We start from the raw sequence: 15422 nt of genomic DNA on the forward strand, positions 1-15422 counted from the left end.
CGGTTTATTTAAATTCGACTAATAAAGAGCCTTTGATGAAGTAAAGAGGTTGGGTTAGGTTAATATCCAACAAAGGTGTTTCTATGGGTTATAAATAAGTCGATGTTGGACTTAATTCCCCCCCAAACACCTGCAAATTCAGAAAAATGATCTGTAATAATCCAAAGTATTCCGACGCAAAGATGAAGAGTTTTGTGCTGTCCCGTGTTCGGCCAGCAGGGGGCAGAGAAGGTCCGAACCCGCGTGAGTTGAGGAAATCTCGTCAGAGTTTCCAGGTATTGACCGAGTTGGAGCAACAACTCGGAGATGTTCTAGTCGTGCAAAGGCAGCACGGAGCAGCGCAATTAGTGGCCCGCTGCCGTTGGATGCTGCGTCGAGCGGGTTCTCGGGTTTTTCTGAACGCTTCACTTGACACAATTACGGCAGTTGTTTTTTCGAGTCATGTAAGATGCCCATCTCCTCGGGTTCGTCACCACCACCACCACCTTCAGCAGCAGCGTCCCCCACAAACTGGGAGGACGAGGAGGGCGCTGGGAGCATCCGTCTCTCCTCTGCCGGCCCGATCACGCTGATTGATCGTCAGGGTGCGTCCCGGAGGAACCCCGGTTCAGAGGAGTGTGTGTAAGTGTGTGTGGGTGGGTGGGTGTGTGTGTGTGTGTGTGTGAGAGTGAGAGCTGGGAAAGACAGTTGTAGATGACGCGCAGAAGAAAGTGCGTGTGGGCGGGCGGTGAAGTTCAGAGCGCGGATTGATGGTCGCTGGCTCCAGCTCCAGCTCCGGCTCCGGCTCCAGCTCCAGCTCCAGCTCCAGCTCCGGCTCCAGCTCCGGCTCCAGCTCCAGCTCCAGCAGCCCACCGGGGTTCTCCTCCACCTGCAGTCCGCCGCCACTCATCCAGAGGAGGGAGGAGGCGCCGACATCCGCCCGCGGGGAAGATGACAGCCAAGTTTGCGCTCGTCGCACTTGCGCTGCTCCAAGGCGTCCGGTGAGTGCGACCTCCTCGTTCATCTCCTCTGCGGCTTCACAAAAGTTCTGGGGCGTCATCTCTTTTTTTTTTTTTTTTTTCGTGAAATCTGGCTCATGATGCATGGGTTGCCCCACGCACGGGCACAGGGACATAAATGACAGCATCCATTCACAGATGTCACCATGAAGACCAACCCCCCCCCCCCCCCCCCACCCATCAGCACCAGCACAACACTGGTGAGCTTTAGCTGAGCAGTCTGATTAATGACGGTTCTGTCCATCCTCTCCAGATGTGATCTGCTGGATTATGGTGACTATGAGGACGGCCATGACACCACTGTCAATCAAATGCTCGTGCCTAGGTCTCATCAGGAGGACGCCACAATCGTGCTGAACAATCTCCTGAAGGAATACGACAAGACGCTGAGGCCGGATATTGGAGGTAAGGCTGGAGGGGTTAGGACGGCCGCAACCTGAAAATGGTTCCGAGTCTGGAGTCAACTTGATCCGGATGTTTGCGCCGCACAGAGACTCCCCGGAACAAATGTTTAGCCGCCTTTTCACCAGCTGGGTCACAGTCTAGTGTGTGAGATTTGGAGCCACCTAATGGTGTGAGTAGATAATGCAATGTTGGCACTTTTCATGTTGACGGATCAGGCCGTGCTGGGGAGGTTGGGACTGCTTTTAAAAACTGAAGTGGAACATGTAGGCGGTGGCCGTGGTGGGGGTCCTCTGATTGCGCCTGCAAAATTTGTACGATGGGGCAATCAAATCATCTGGGGGAGGCAACGGGAGGCTGGTGGATAATCACACAGGTTTGCTCCTGGTTGGCTGAGAAATAGAGATGCAGGAAAGGACCCACGACTTTTTGCCTTCATGGTGGCATTGAGACGCTTCTAATACCGTATTCTTTTATAGCGTGTTGCTGAATAAAGCTCTGGTTATCACCCACTTGGCCTTGGGAAGAACTTAGTAATCCGAATGATATTTGGCCCTTATACAGTAGTTAGCATATGTGAAAATCATTGTAGCTACTGTTGTGATAGAATAAAAGAAAATGTATGAACACATGACAGAAGTTTAGGAAATGATTTCAGGGTTAGCTTAACACTGGATTAAAAAAAGGCAATTTATTTAATTAGCTTATCCCATTTAGCTTTACTGACCTCTAGTGGATGGAATAGAGGTCCCACTACTTACATTTTAATGATTCGCACTCAAGATAGTGTCAGATGGGTCGATTGTTCATGGATGAAATGGCAGCCAGGTCAGTCATAAGCTAACATGTCTTTGATTAGCAGACATGAGCTGGACAATATGACTCAAAGAATCAACTTAAATAAGCCCAAACAGAAGCCCTTCTTGAACGTTTTTCCCTCCAAAAGACTCGACGGGAAAGACTCCATTGGGGATATTTTTCTCTAAAGGATTAAGTCTGTTTATTAGTGTTCCTCAAGTGTTTAAAAACCCAGCCCTCGCAGTCGATAGCCTGTTGGGAATTGATTTCATTCGCCTCCACCAGCCTGGGCTCCGTCCATAGCTCATCTCGGTGAAGGGGGAATCTCCCTCCAGCATCGCTTGCCGTAATTAGGGATGAAATTTTGATGAGATCCATTTGACACACCTCAGCGTCGTACATGAAATGTTAATATATTTACGGGATAATGTGAGGCGGAGAGAACACTGCACGCGTGGGCGTGCGTCTGGGGAAGAAACAACGTAACACTGTGCTTTGAGTCAAAGACGTATCAGGGTCATTTAAGTCAGACTTGAGACTTTCTACAATGAACGTCTGAAAAATTGCACACTCAACTCAAACCACCTCTTCCTGTTAACTGGTCAACTTGTTCAACTGTGTGTTGTTTTTGTGCTTGCGCTGTGTTTATATGCCTGCTGTAGAACCAGTCTGTGCTGTTGTTGCATTGGCCATGAATGTAAATCGTGGAAGTCTAGAGCTCACGGAGAGCTGTAAAGCTACTTTAGCAGGAGAGCTGGAGGCTAGGGGTTGTTGTACCAGTGCTGCTGTGGTTTGTTGCCAAGCAACTCTTGCCACATACACCTGGAACATGTTATTATCAACATTAGTGGTTGTTTGCTATGAGTTAGTCTGGGCCATTATGTGTAGTCTGGCATGACAGCTAAAGTGATATTTCCCCCTCTACATGCTAATCCCATGAGTTCATCATTGATCAAGCGAGTCTGGTAGTCGTCTGTCCTTTTCCATTAAAAGCACACGAATGCACCAAAGTTGGAAGAATAACTTCCCAGATCTTCGTAGTTTAACGAGTCCTGAGGCTGCGTCAAGCTAACAGCAGAAACAGCTGCTAACTACACTTAGCATTCTGTAACATCTGTCGCTTGTTTATTCAGTTTGGTTGTACAAGAGAAACAGAAAGTGTCCATTTTATTAAGAAAACAAAAGATTCATCTCTAGCATCTGGAGATAAACAGAAGTTTTAAGCAACATGCTAAGCTACAACTTTAGTCTCCAGCTCTTTAGTTCTCATGGGCTAAAATATCGGTCATCTTAGAACTTGTGGAGATATCTGTGTCCCAGAAATCCAAGATAGGGGGGTTATTTTCTTACTTCCGTGTTTGTTTTGCCCCTGTCTCTTCCAGTTGTAAAGTCGCCACTGATCCTAATCCTCATATCAATTGGTTGACTGGGCCACTCGTGCAAAAATGACCCACATTTCACCAGAGCGGAACAAGTGTTGATCTTCACCTTAGCTGATAAGAAGCAGCTCTTCTCGGCCGGAGATGAGATGCTTTTATGTCCCGATTGTGTCACTTCGCGTTCGGATTCGGGCTGTGATCGCCGAGTGTGATCCTGGCGTCCCATAACAAAAGGTCGTGTGTGTTAGCGTGCATGCTCACCAGGGAATCCAGGACAAAATGGGCTGGAATACAAGCATCACAGGCTGCCACACGCAGTCCCAATGGGAGGGTCAGAAAAGGTCCATTCAATTTTGAGTGATTTTGACCTTTTGATCTAGTCTATATTCGTATCTGTACATGGAAGCATATCCAGGAGTCCGGATGCATTTATAGACTAAGTTAACTCACCCAACTGGAAGACTCCAGCACTCTTAATAACGCTAAATCTGAGTTTATTTAAATACTTACAGTCTAACAATGCAACCTGTAAAAGAGTTTTTCAGCAAAAACAATGCAGAAAGTCATGTCATATGTAGAAATCCTATCCTTTTAAAACAGGAACAGACCTCATTCATGTCAATCTTTAATAAGCCAATCAGAATGCTGTGGGTGGGGCTTGGCAGACAGAAATGGTGGACTTCAGGTTCAGCTCATTAAAGCTCATTCTGGAGTGAAAACAGAGCAGAAAAGAGGCGAGGAGGTGACAAAAACAGCCGTCTGCAGGAAATAATGTGCTGCAAGTGGGTCAAAGTTTGGCAACAAAGTTGGCAGTCAGTGTTGAAAGAAGTCAAGCACATGTGGAGAGGATCCAGTCGTCCTCTCAGGAACCGACACACAACAGGACCTAAAGGTAAAAAAGCCATTTTCTCCTGGCTAGTTGCTTAGTGGCAGGCCATGGCTGCAGCGGCCATTTTGTGTGGGGGAAAAATGCCTCTAACACAGGTGATCAGGTCAAAGGTCAGAGGTTTGTGACCAGGCCAACAAGATCCTCCCAGTAGCGATAATACCCACAAACATGACTGATCTTTCTTGCACGTGAAGGTGAATATAGCGAGCGTGTGGGCTGCTGTGTAATGGAAGTGGCAGCTTATCTAAATGAAGCTGAATTTACATGAACTGGATAATTAAACACTTGGATTAAACGTCGGATGACGCCAGCTGGGCGCTGTCAGGACAGCCCTTTAGAAACATGTTCCGGTTTTAAAAATGCCTCTGAAAGGCCAGCGGGTCCCCTCCAACGGCCTCGCTCTTGCCTTTTATCTTTGCTGGTAATTAATGTAATTTGATCGGCGTTTTTCTATCAGCGGTTTTCTATTAGCCGCTAAAGGTGGAAACAGAAAAGCACGATCCATCGTCTGTGGCCGCGGGGCTCTCATTACTTTACTGTATGGATGAGACACGGCGGACAGAGGACAAGAACAAGGAGACGATTTTCTGCATGAAAACCTCCGCGTCTATGTGACCATGAGCTAATAAAACCCAAACGCACAGATACGTCCGCTAATGCGGGTTTAAACCCTCCTCCAAATGAATTGGATTCAAGGACGTCCCCGTTTTCAGTCAGAACGTAGCCTTCTGGATGGGTTATGTCTGCTGCGTTAGTTGCCATGGTAACCAAAGTAGGTAGAAAATGGAGCCGGGCTCCCACTTCAACGCACCTTTGCGAAATCTTTGTTCTGATGTCGCAGCTGTGCGAGTTTTAGTCGGTGCAACACGTGGCAGGAACGGGGAGCGCCACAGAGGCACAGAGTGGGCCGGTTCTGGAGGGGGGGGAGGGGATGGGGGGGGGCGCTGGGTGTGATGCCGAGCGAGGGCTGTAATGGCCCAGATGACGAGCTGTTGGTCCCCAGCGAACCACCAGGCAGCTGCAGACACGCTCAGCTTCATGTCTTCACCGATAAAGTGTGTGGGAGGTGCAGGGAAGAGCGGAGCGCCTGGTTTATCCTGGAGAGAGGCCTCATTTTTGGCTCCGTTCTCCCCACAATGAATTATACTGTACGAGAGGAAGGTGTGCTTTGATTCAGATCAAAGCCGTGTGTGTGTGTGTGTGTGTGTGTGTGTGTGTGTGTGTGTGTGTGTGTGTGTGTGTGTGTGTGTGTGTGTGTGTGTGTGTATGTGTGCGTGTGTGTGTGTGTGTGTGTGTGTGTGTGTGTTCCGACAGCCATTTGCTCTTTCCCTCTGCCTCAGCTCCTTTCATGACTCCCACCCATCCCTCGCCCCTAATTTACACCATGATGCTGCATTTTTTTTGGGGGGGGGGTTCCGGGTTTCCACCCGTATTTAATATTTCTTACAAAGGTCCAGGTTGTCCCACCCAGTTTGGACGTGGGCAGACATTAAAGCCCTATAGATCCAGCTGATTGTCAGATCCGATCACTCCAGAGTGAGGTGAGAGGATGGAGGATGAGACGTCGGCATGGCAACGTTGGGTCTTTCCACCTTGTCGCCATTCCCGTGGACATGTTGAGACTTTTCATTGGTGCTGTCACACATGTAAGAGATGTTTGACAGCCAGAACCTCCATGATGCTTTAGTGGGGGGTGAGACGTTCTGAGACAAAGGAGAATAAAGACGCTGAAGCCTGAACCACACAATGTTAGTTCTTTTTTCAATTTCTCTCCTCTCCCCTGGGACGTGGTGAGAGAGGTTTCATTGATTCACCTTGTGGCATAAATGTGACTTTTCTCTGGTCAACTTGTCAGATCTGGGAGTGTTTAAAGGTCGCCTCTATCCTCAGAACACCTTTAATTCTATCTGCCATTAAGTCGGTATTTGTTTGACTCAGTGGGAGGTGAAAGAGCTTCTTTAATGTTGTTTGGGGGGGGGGGGGGGGTAAACAGATTGTGTTTGGACTTGATTTAATGTAATTAACTGCTCCATTAGGTCATTCAGCTGTTGCTGCCTCCGTTCTCCTTCTCATTCCATCACTGTCGGAATGTTTGAAAACAGCTTCTTCATTAGTTCGTTGCCCCCCCACCCCACCCCCCACCCCAGTTCAGTGGCACCCACGGAGCAAATACAGCACAAACCTTCTATTGGATGCTTTTTTTAATGCACGGCGGATAATACAGCGGCTCCGCCGAGCGGGTGGAGGACTTTTTGCTTTATTTGAGATACGCCGGCAGAGTCCCCATAACACCAGTTTAATGTGATCGCCTCTTCCTGCCGAGTTCACAACCCAAATTACAGGATTTCCGCTTGAATGAATCAGTCAAGCTTTCCTACCTCTGGTTCAAATGTGTGTTCCACCAAGGGTGACGAGGTCCCGGCAGGTCTCATCTTGACTGTGTCTGACATTTGGCGGCGGCGGCGCCGCCTCCCCCGGCTGAAAGAGGCCTCCTCAATATTTCAGGCCCTCTGACATTTGATCAGATGAGGAGGAGCGCCGGCGCTGGCGAGCGTTCCTCCTCTCAACCTGGCGCCGCTTTAGCCGAGCTGACAATCTCCCCCTCGCACGGGAGCCGGAGGATGGTGTAACCTTTTAGGAGGTCTGTGATGCCAAAGTCTCCTCTGCTGTGTGTGTGTGTGTGTGTGTGTGTGTGTGTGTGTGTGTCGGGGAAGTGGTGTTTTCACACTCTTGGCTTCTCCCTCATAACACCACTGACATCCAAAAGGGCTGATGGATCACTTTTTCCCACCGTTTTGAGGAGCGTCCCATCATCGTGTCACCCGTGATCACTGTCAGCTTTGCAAATGGGCCCTATCGCCATGGTGACGTCCGCTTCTGACAAGCAAATGAATAGATTGTACTTGATGATCTCATCTTTTCTCCAAGACGGATGAATAAATCAGCAGTTTAAGGACGTCTGTTGCTGCAAACCTGCGCGTCTCTTGATTGTTGCCCGCTCTTCCGGGTCGGAGGGGAGGAACCGCAGGCCTCCGCCGCCAATTTAGCGTCTTTTTGAGATGTGGCGAGATCGCGAGGCTTTTTTCCATCTCTCCAGAGTTTCCCATTTTCACGTGAAGCCACGGAGGGATGGTCGGGACGCGCTGAGGCGCTTTCAAGGTGCTGGATTCCAAATGGAGCGCGTTAGGCGGTAATAAGACCGGGCTGGGTCCGGACCATGCTGACACATTCCCCATCCCTGCGAGCGCTAACCAGTTAATCGATTTCCATCCGCGTGTTCCCGTGTCGTCTACGCTCCGCCTGAACGGCGAGGAGGGGACGGAAGGTGGGAGGTGGACGGCGTTTTTAATGCGACGCCGGTGTCGCTGTTTTCCTGAGCCCCAAATGTTGCCGGTTATTTTCTCATTTTGGCGATTTAAATCTTTCAAAAATGGGATCTCACCTTGTGCGCCGAGGAGAGGAAAGCGGGTTATCGCCCTGGTATTTGGCCGCCCTTGGGACACTTATCTCTGCTGGAGATGGATGTGGCTGAACTCTCCTCCTCCACTTCGGCTTGTGAATTAGGTGGTTCCTTTTGTTGGTCTCAGCGGGGGAGCGGAATCATGCATAATTCATTGTTTACATGACGGACACAAATTCTAATTAAAACTTGAGATGGTTTTCTGTAATTGTTCTTATTTTGCTTGCCTTTGGTTAAAGTGTCTGGGGGGGGGAGTGGCGAATCGCTCCCCCGAGGAGCCAACTTTAGATTCCCTGCTGCATTAAGCTCTGTGGTAGCAGATGTCCGTCATTTAATAGCGCTGTAATAAATGAACTCTGCCATAATTGTGAGCACAGTACCTCGGGATTAGGCCGAGCTCGGCCCAGACGCTCCACGTTTTCCACCGCGCTCCGACACTGAGCGAATAAAGTCTGCCTTCAGTCGATTTGACCGTGTTCGGCGATGACGTGCTCGCCGTTTGCCAGAGAGGCAGATTTAAGAGCTCATCAGCAGGTGCTTATAAGATCTCGTTATCAATCGGCTATTGAATAGATGGAGGCTTTAGCAAATGTTCACCTCATGGGCTGCATAAAAGTGTTTTTGGGTGTAACAAGCCCCCTGTAGCGCTGAGTTATTGCTGTAAGCCGCGCGATTGCCTCGTGGCTATTCATAAGCTGTGAGACCTTTCCCTTTCCCTGGTTCTCATTAAACCTCCGTCGGAAGAGAAATGCATTCCCTCCCCAGATCTATTAGATTGTATTCAGCTCCGTGAATCCAATCCGGCACAGTAAAGCATATGCTTGCTCAAGCAACACACACACTGGAGAGACACTCGGCGCACACCTACACGGTCGCGCAGAGTCTGTCTGAAAGGCTCGCTTATGTAATGATGCTGTTGTCCTCCGTCCAGTGAAAATAGGCCTGCAGAAGCAGTGATTCAAATCGGACCTCTCGACAATGGGGGAACGAGGTCCGAGCGGCGGTGCATTAGCGGTACTTTGGAGTAAACGTACGTTGCTTCCACAGTTGGCTGCACAGGAGCCCCACAGCTTAGCAGTCGCTCCTGACTTCCCTTTAATGGAACTAATTGTTCTTGAAACAAGCTGAGAACAGACCACAACATCCAGGATCAAATAGATTGGCCTTGAGGGAGCATTATTTTTGACGTGCTTACGTGTTGTCAGTCTGCTAGCAGCATGTGTTTTTGCATATATTTCCTCCCAGCAGCAGGATATTTGATCTACAACATGATTCATCTGCAAATCGGCTAAGTTAGGGAGAAAAAAGGACGCCTGTGTGAGTGTTTCCTAGCCCGAGTTCATTTGTTTCAAGGAAGCAAAGCGAACTGAAGTGCCCTGACATTTCCTAGGGACGTTAAGTCATTTATTTAACAAATGTGCTGGATCCATTTTATTAAAACTTGGCTCAGAGAGCCTCTTTTGTCAATCAGTCAGGTCTCTCTCGCGCTCCTAAACAGTCCTGGCATTCCCCACAAATCAGTATGTGCCTGTCTGTTGCGTGTCACTTGAGTTTGGACAAAAGACTGATGGATCCATCAATCTCTTAAGCATAACTTTGCATCAAAAAAAGGGGTTAGCTCAGCGCCACTTTTATTTGTTGCTTATCCCTAAATATTTCCCTTTTTTTTTTAAATCTGCATGCTCAGCCCCAGATTTGCGACTGTGCTGACACACTTCACTCACGGTGATGCCAGTGGGGTATAACTGCAGGGAGGGGCTTTTTGGCCAACTTATTATTCCCGTTGAGGGGAAAATACCGCTGTTGATGAGTTCCCGGACTTTTGTTCCAAGGTACCTCTGTGGTGACTCTGCAGGGTTCCGGAGATCCAGCTAATCTACCTTTAGTATCTTTTAGCGAAGCTATTCCCTTCTGACGTGTGTCTCCTGTGCCATTTTCATTGGTTGCTGTCCCTTTCCATTGGCCTCACCGCTAACTGCTGCTGGCTTCTTTAAATTATGGATTTGTGTCCCACTTGTCAACACAGCCATGTCTGCTGACACTCCCTCCGAGGTGGAATATCCTGAACCCTCCGGAAGGTTCACGCAGCGGATCTCTAGCGTTGATCGGCTCCGTGGGGCGTGCAGCGCGCACCGCAGCAAACCTTAGCGCTGCGTGCTGGGGCGCATGTGTCACTCTGAATTTACCTCATGCTTCATGTTTAATCAATATTTGCGGATTCCGTTGCACTAATTTGCCATCAGCAGAGTGAGCTGAAGGCTGAGTGAGCTGCGGGCTGTTTTTTACACATCATGAGGAGAGAACAGAGAGGACGCTGGTGATGGGATGTGTGATGTTGCCTGGACCAGCGCAGCAGACTGTGGGGATCTGAACCGGCCTGAACCGTGTGACCCGCAACTGTAAATGAAAGCGAGAACTCAGCCGAGGTTGCAGCCGCGCAGATGATTTTTGTTTCGCTCGAATAATCTAGATTAAGTGCGGAGCCGTATTAACATCATCTGAATGGGCTATGAAGGCAGAAATTTCATTTCTGAAGTACTTTGTATTTTTGGAGTATTTGGGGGTGAATAAAAAATAGAGAAATGAGCTGAGGAAAAGTCGTCTCATGGGGAAGTTCTGTAAAGCTGCTGGAAGTGTGAAACCAACAAAAGGAGATCCCTGAAATTAAAAATGAACTTCAGCTGCAGAGGAGTCTGGGATGGGAACAATTGTGTCCGTCTTAAATCAATATCAGCGAATTTTAAAAATTTCTAGACAAGAAAAAAGATGCAGATGTGTCAATCGCATCCGTCTTGTTTGATTGTGCTGCAGGTTTGAGTCTGTGGTGGTCTCCTCTTGCCGTCGTGCTCCAACCACAACGGTCTGGCGTCGTCAATCAGAGCTTCTGCCGCGGCTATATTTACCTCTTTGTCTCGAGCAAAGGGAGTGAAATGAATGTGAAGAGCAGCCTCTTTAGTGTTGGTTTGTTCCATAAATGAAACATACACACACTCCAAAGGACCTCTGGAAAATCCCTATCTGTGCCTGTTCAGACGTCTGTTCCCACGCGTAGCCCCTCCAGAGCATGTGTGAATGAAGCTGCACAGCCCTGCATACTGTTAGAAACATCATACGTGGGTTTTTCCTTCCAGAGATGGAAGATCCCAGTTAGGACAATGGAAGATGCTGAACTCCACTTGAGTTTCTCCTGATCTACTTCGTTTTGTGCCGAGTCTCCTCTTGCACCGTCAGTTTGCTGAACTCGGCTGCTCTTCAGTTGTTTCCAGTTGCCCTCATTGGTTTCTGCAATTCCTACTTTTTCCGCGGATCTGGTCCCTCATCTACATGGCTTCAATTGTTTGCTCGACCCAACGCTGTGGCTTCGGTCAAATTTCCAGTGATCTTTATCCTCCCGTGCACGAACACAGTAATGCATGACGAAACAAGCACATTACAGCTGAGTTCCTCGGTTAATTCTTGTCCAGCAGGTTTATTTAGAAAGATGGCCAGCTGACCCCCGGACCTCATCCGAGGCCCCCCAGCGTTCCCTGTGTGGCGTTTGTTGGCCGATGAACAGATGGGGTGGCGAGCGGTCAGCGCATACGTGCACGTGCTCGTTGGCCGGGACTGACAATGCGTAATGCATTTGTCATGCCAGCCGCGGCGAGCAGCCGTAAAAGGCCTTTCTTCGTAATCGAGGCCCACAGGGTAATGTGGTAATACAGATGGGGTCTGTCATGGTTTTCTGAGGAGGAGGAGGAGGAGGAGGAGGAGGATGATCAACATGAAGAGCAGGCGAAGACGCTCCTCTGGCCCCCATGGATCATCCTTAGAAGTGGAAAATGCGGCAGATAGACGGCTAGCGAGGTCTGTGTTTTAGTAATGAGACCTCCTTTTTAAAAAAAACAACAACCCAGTAAACAGAGAGAGAGTTAATAAAAAATGTCCTGAATATGGTTTTTAATGGCGCCGTCATTACCTATGCAGCGTCCCTCCTGAACGCTGCGTGCTGCGTTTGGACACACGTCAGGGCCTCTCAGCTGTTGTCACGGTTGCGTCTGTTTTAAAGACTCTCTCGCTCCGGGGGACAGACATAAAAGCTGTGTGTGTGTGTGTGTGTTTGTGTGCGTGTGTGTGTGTGTGTGTGACTGAAAATCGCTGGATCGTTGCTCCTTCCTCATGTGCAGAGCCGCAAAATAAACCAAAGCTGACTAACATCTGTGTAAAATGTATTTTAAGGAGTGTTGTGCTGGGCCGTGATGGCGGGCTGTGGTGTAAATTAAGGACAATTCCCTTCAGGTTGCCCCAGTTTTCCAAACGCGGCAGACCTGCTAAGCTGTAACAGATCCGACTGCCGTTCCGTGCTTCCGCTTCTGTGGTCCTCCGGTTTTCCTGCGTTTTTCTCTGCAAATAGGCCTCAGAGGAGGGACCTGGATTCTCACCTTCCCGCAGGTGTTTCGCTGCCATAATCCACGGACATGTAGAAGAGCCGGGAGCGCCGCTGCCCAGATCTACGATGATTGTTCTGTTTGTCTTGTGTCTTGGGGCTTCTTGGTGCTTCCTCCAAACAGCTGCAGCAAACAATGCGCGCGTCCTGTGCATTTGTCTATAAATTGCACATTGTGATTATGTATTGTCCTGAGCTCTTCTGGTGCCAGACTTCCCCCAAACAGACAATAAAGGTTTGACTCTGAGCCTCTTCCCGGGCTCGGTGCCCAGCACGGGTGGCACGGCAATCCGAAGTTTAGTCATTTAAAACCCTCTTAAAATGCTGAATACTGAAGCAGTTTTACTGTGAAATAAGGAGCTGCAGTCCCAGGGCGGTAGGAAAAAAATCCAGCTCAATTTCCACATGGAAATCAAATTTCAACTTGAAGCGTTTGTGTCAGAAATACGACCTGAAGGTTGTGATGTGCGGTGTGTTGTGTATTCATGTTTTAGCTCTATTTTAAACAAAACTAAAACAGGAACGCCAGAATAACCAGAATGAAAACGCGATTGATCTTTTTCAGTGTTTCGGGCTTTGGTATTCACACATGCTCCCACCACCAGGGGCCACAGCTGCTGCCGAGCGAAATCTGGAGGCAACTGTGACGCAGAACGTTAGAGTTTGATGGAACAACACACAAATCACGTTTGCCTCCTGTCTACACAACCAAAGTCCTGGCATCTATTAGGACCAGAAGGTTTAGCATCAGGAGAAAATGAAAGAAGATATATATGATTCTCTTTTCATTTTTTTGAGTGACGACAGGTTTTCCTTGCCGAGGGCATCTGTGCTGTATCCCTCATCGTCCAGTTGGTGAAGCAGAACATGCTGTAGGGATGAAATCAGCGTCTCCCAGCAGGGCCTCGCTCATCAAAACACTGTCCAACGCAGCGGGCCCCCGGGGACCCCTGGAGAAACACGCGCGTATGCTTTATATGTGTATCGTTGGAGTCGACAGCACGCCGATCACGTGCCCGCGAAGGTCGTGAGACGACGCGCCCGCTCCCTATGCTCGGTGGAGTGTGAAGAACGAGTGTCACCCCAACATGTGACACGAGCGTTGTGTGTTTCGGCGTGTTTACTGTAGGGCGGCACGGCTCCGTGCTGCGCTGTCTTCACACCTGGCGCCGCTCTGCGGTCAGCAGATGCTTCCCGTTGAACGTCAAACAGCTGGACCAGCTGGGGTCAGAGGGGTTATGCAAACCGCACAAACGTGGCATTTCTTCTGGGAAGGACGAGGGGAAATGTTCTCTCCCGGGCAGCGGAGAGCTCACGCATGAACGCATCGGCAACACTGCGGGGAAGCACACGGCGGATAAACCAGAAGGAAAACAGCAGCGGCGCGGCCTCTCAGACACACGAGGGCTCTTCAGCAGGAAGCTGCGCTTAACCCCAAAGCGGATGGTGTTTGCTGAAAGAGGCGCCGCGGCTCTAGTGTCCGAGCGCACCCTGAAGTGGTGAAGTTGTCTGGCTGTCGCAGGTGGAAAGCAGCCTTTTTGTGGCGTCGTCTTTGGGAAAAGGGGTGAATCTGGGGGCGTTTTCAGGATCGCCTTCAACCTGGCAGACAGATGTACGTCTTTAGGGGGGGGGGGTCTGATGGGGGCAGTGTTTTTGAAATGACGTGTTGAACTGGCGTGTGTGTTTTAAATATGCTAATCGTGTTTTCCCATTGCAGCAGCTAAACTCGTTTTAAATGCCAACACGGAGTTCGTTCAGCAGGGTGGGGTCTTTCCAAAGTCGCCGTGAGTCGACCAGCATTTGTGAGTGTGACAAAGAGATGAAAGACGCCCACGCTTTCGTTTCTCTGACCGCCAGGGCTGATTTTCCAGAGATTTTACTCTGTTTGATGAGATGAGCAGGCTTTTAACTTCTTTAAACTGGCCCAGTTCACACTCCCCATCCCCCAACACGGCCCCAGTTCAAGCGCGCTGTCGACTATTTCGCCACAAAACACAAATGTCAACTCTTTGCTGGCGATAAGAGAATGTCAGCCAGTCATTAACGCTTGAGGATTCACCCTCTCGGAACCCTTGTCGAAATTCCATTTTTGAGATGCTTCACAGCCGACGTGTTGACATTTCTCTCAGCAGAGCCGCGCTGTTAGCGCCGCTAAAATGATCAAGTGGTGTTGCGACCAGAGAGCATCCAACTCCTTTAAATGTTGCCTTGTGTTGTTTGTGCTTTCTTTTATTTCTAAGAATAAAATAACTTTTTCTCTCAACTTTCTGCTTCCTGGGGACAAGAAACCCTGAATAGAGCTGACAGGAAAAAATAGCCTAGATTTTACATCTATACTTATACCAGAGGAGTTGCTATTAGTTGCCATGGTAACAGAATAAGTGCTCCAGGAAGTGCACTGGTGATGTTGTATTTCATTTTCTTTATTGTAAAGGAAATATATTGGTTTAATTAGATTAAAATGACATTTTAAGCCCAGTTTTGATCTGATTTTAACAACGTGGGGCATGTTGACGCAAGATGCTGCCGGATGGAACCACCGACAAATGTCAAATAAAATAGAAGCCCAGCGTGTGTAGGTCTCACGTGTCCCACCTACGATATGTGCAATCACTCACGGTCCCTCTGTCTGCCTCTCTCCCCGCAGTGAAGCCAACAGTCATCGACGTGGGCATTTATGTCAACAGCATCGGGCCCGTGTCCTCCATCGATATGGTGAGTACAGGCCTTCACACGCACCTTCACCCATCGCCACACATACACGCCATCGGATGCGACCGTGGCTGCTCTTTGGAGTGGTGGAAAGACAGGTGAACGTGCGTCACTCGGTCCTGTAGATCACCTCAGAGTAAGCACGTGAGTTTAAAAGCAGGAGCGGGGACGCTGGGGACGCTGGGGACGCTCCCCGCTATCAGGTCAGACAGCAGGTCTCTGCGGTGGAGACGCAACCTCAGCTCGGCCGTGACAAAGCATTTATGTCCTCCGAGGCTTTTGGGCTTTTTAGCTTCATCTGCAAAAGTGTGTTTTCACCTCCAACGTTCCCTGAAGAACTGGAATGGATTTGATGGAA

The 15422-nt window shown here is 49.2% G+C and overlaps 1 protein-coding gene across 2 annotated transcripts in view; it reads left to right on the forward strand.

The window, feature by feature from the left end:
* The first annotated feature begins 52 nt into the window (after nt 1-52).
* Nucleotides 53-15422, forward strand: part of LOC101062692 (gamma-aminobutyric acid receptor subunit gamma-3-like) — a 50213-nt gene continuing 34843 nt past the window's right edge. The window contains exons 1-3 of one of the 2 annotated variants that reach the window (XM_029840204.1): nt 53-980; nt 1252-1403; nt 15000-15067. In XM_029840204.1, the coding sequence (XP_029696064.1) occupies nt 931-980; nt 1252-1403; nt 15000-15067 (270 nt within the window). In that variant the 5' untranslated portion in view covers nt 53-930. Of the gene's footprint in view, nt 981-1251; nt 1404-4230; nt 4470-14999; nt 15068-15422 lie in introns of those variants that run through there. The other variant, XM_029840205.1, reaches the window with a different exon arrangement.

This window comes from Takifugu rubripes, chromosome 8 (genome assembly GCF_901000725.2).
Source record: "Takifugu rubripes chromosome 8, fTakRub1.2, whole genome shotgun sequence".
Classification (NCBI taxonomy): domain Eukaryota; kingdom Metazoa; phylum Chordata; class Actinopteri; order Tetraodontiformes; family Tetraodontidae; genus Takifugu; species Takifugu rubripes.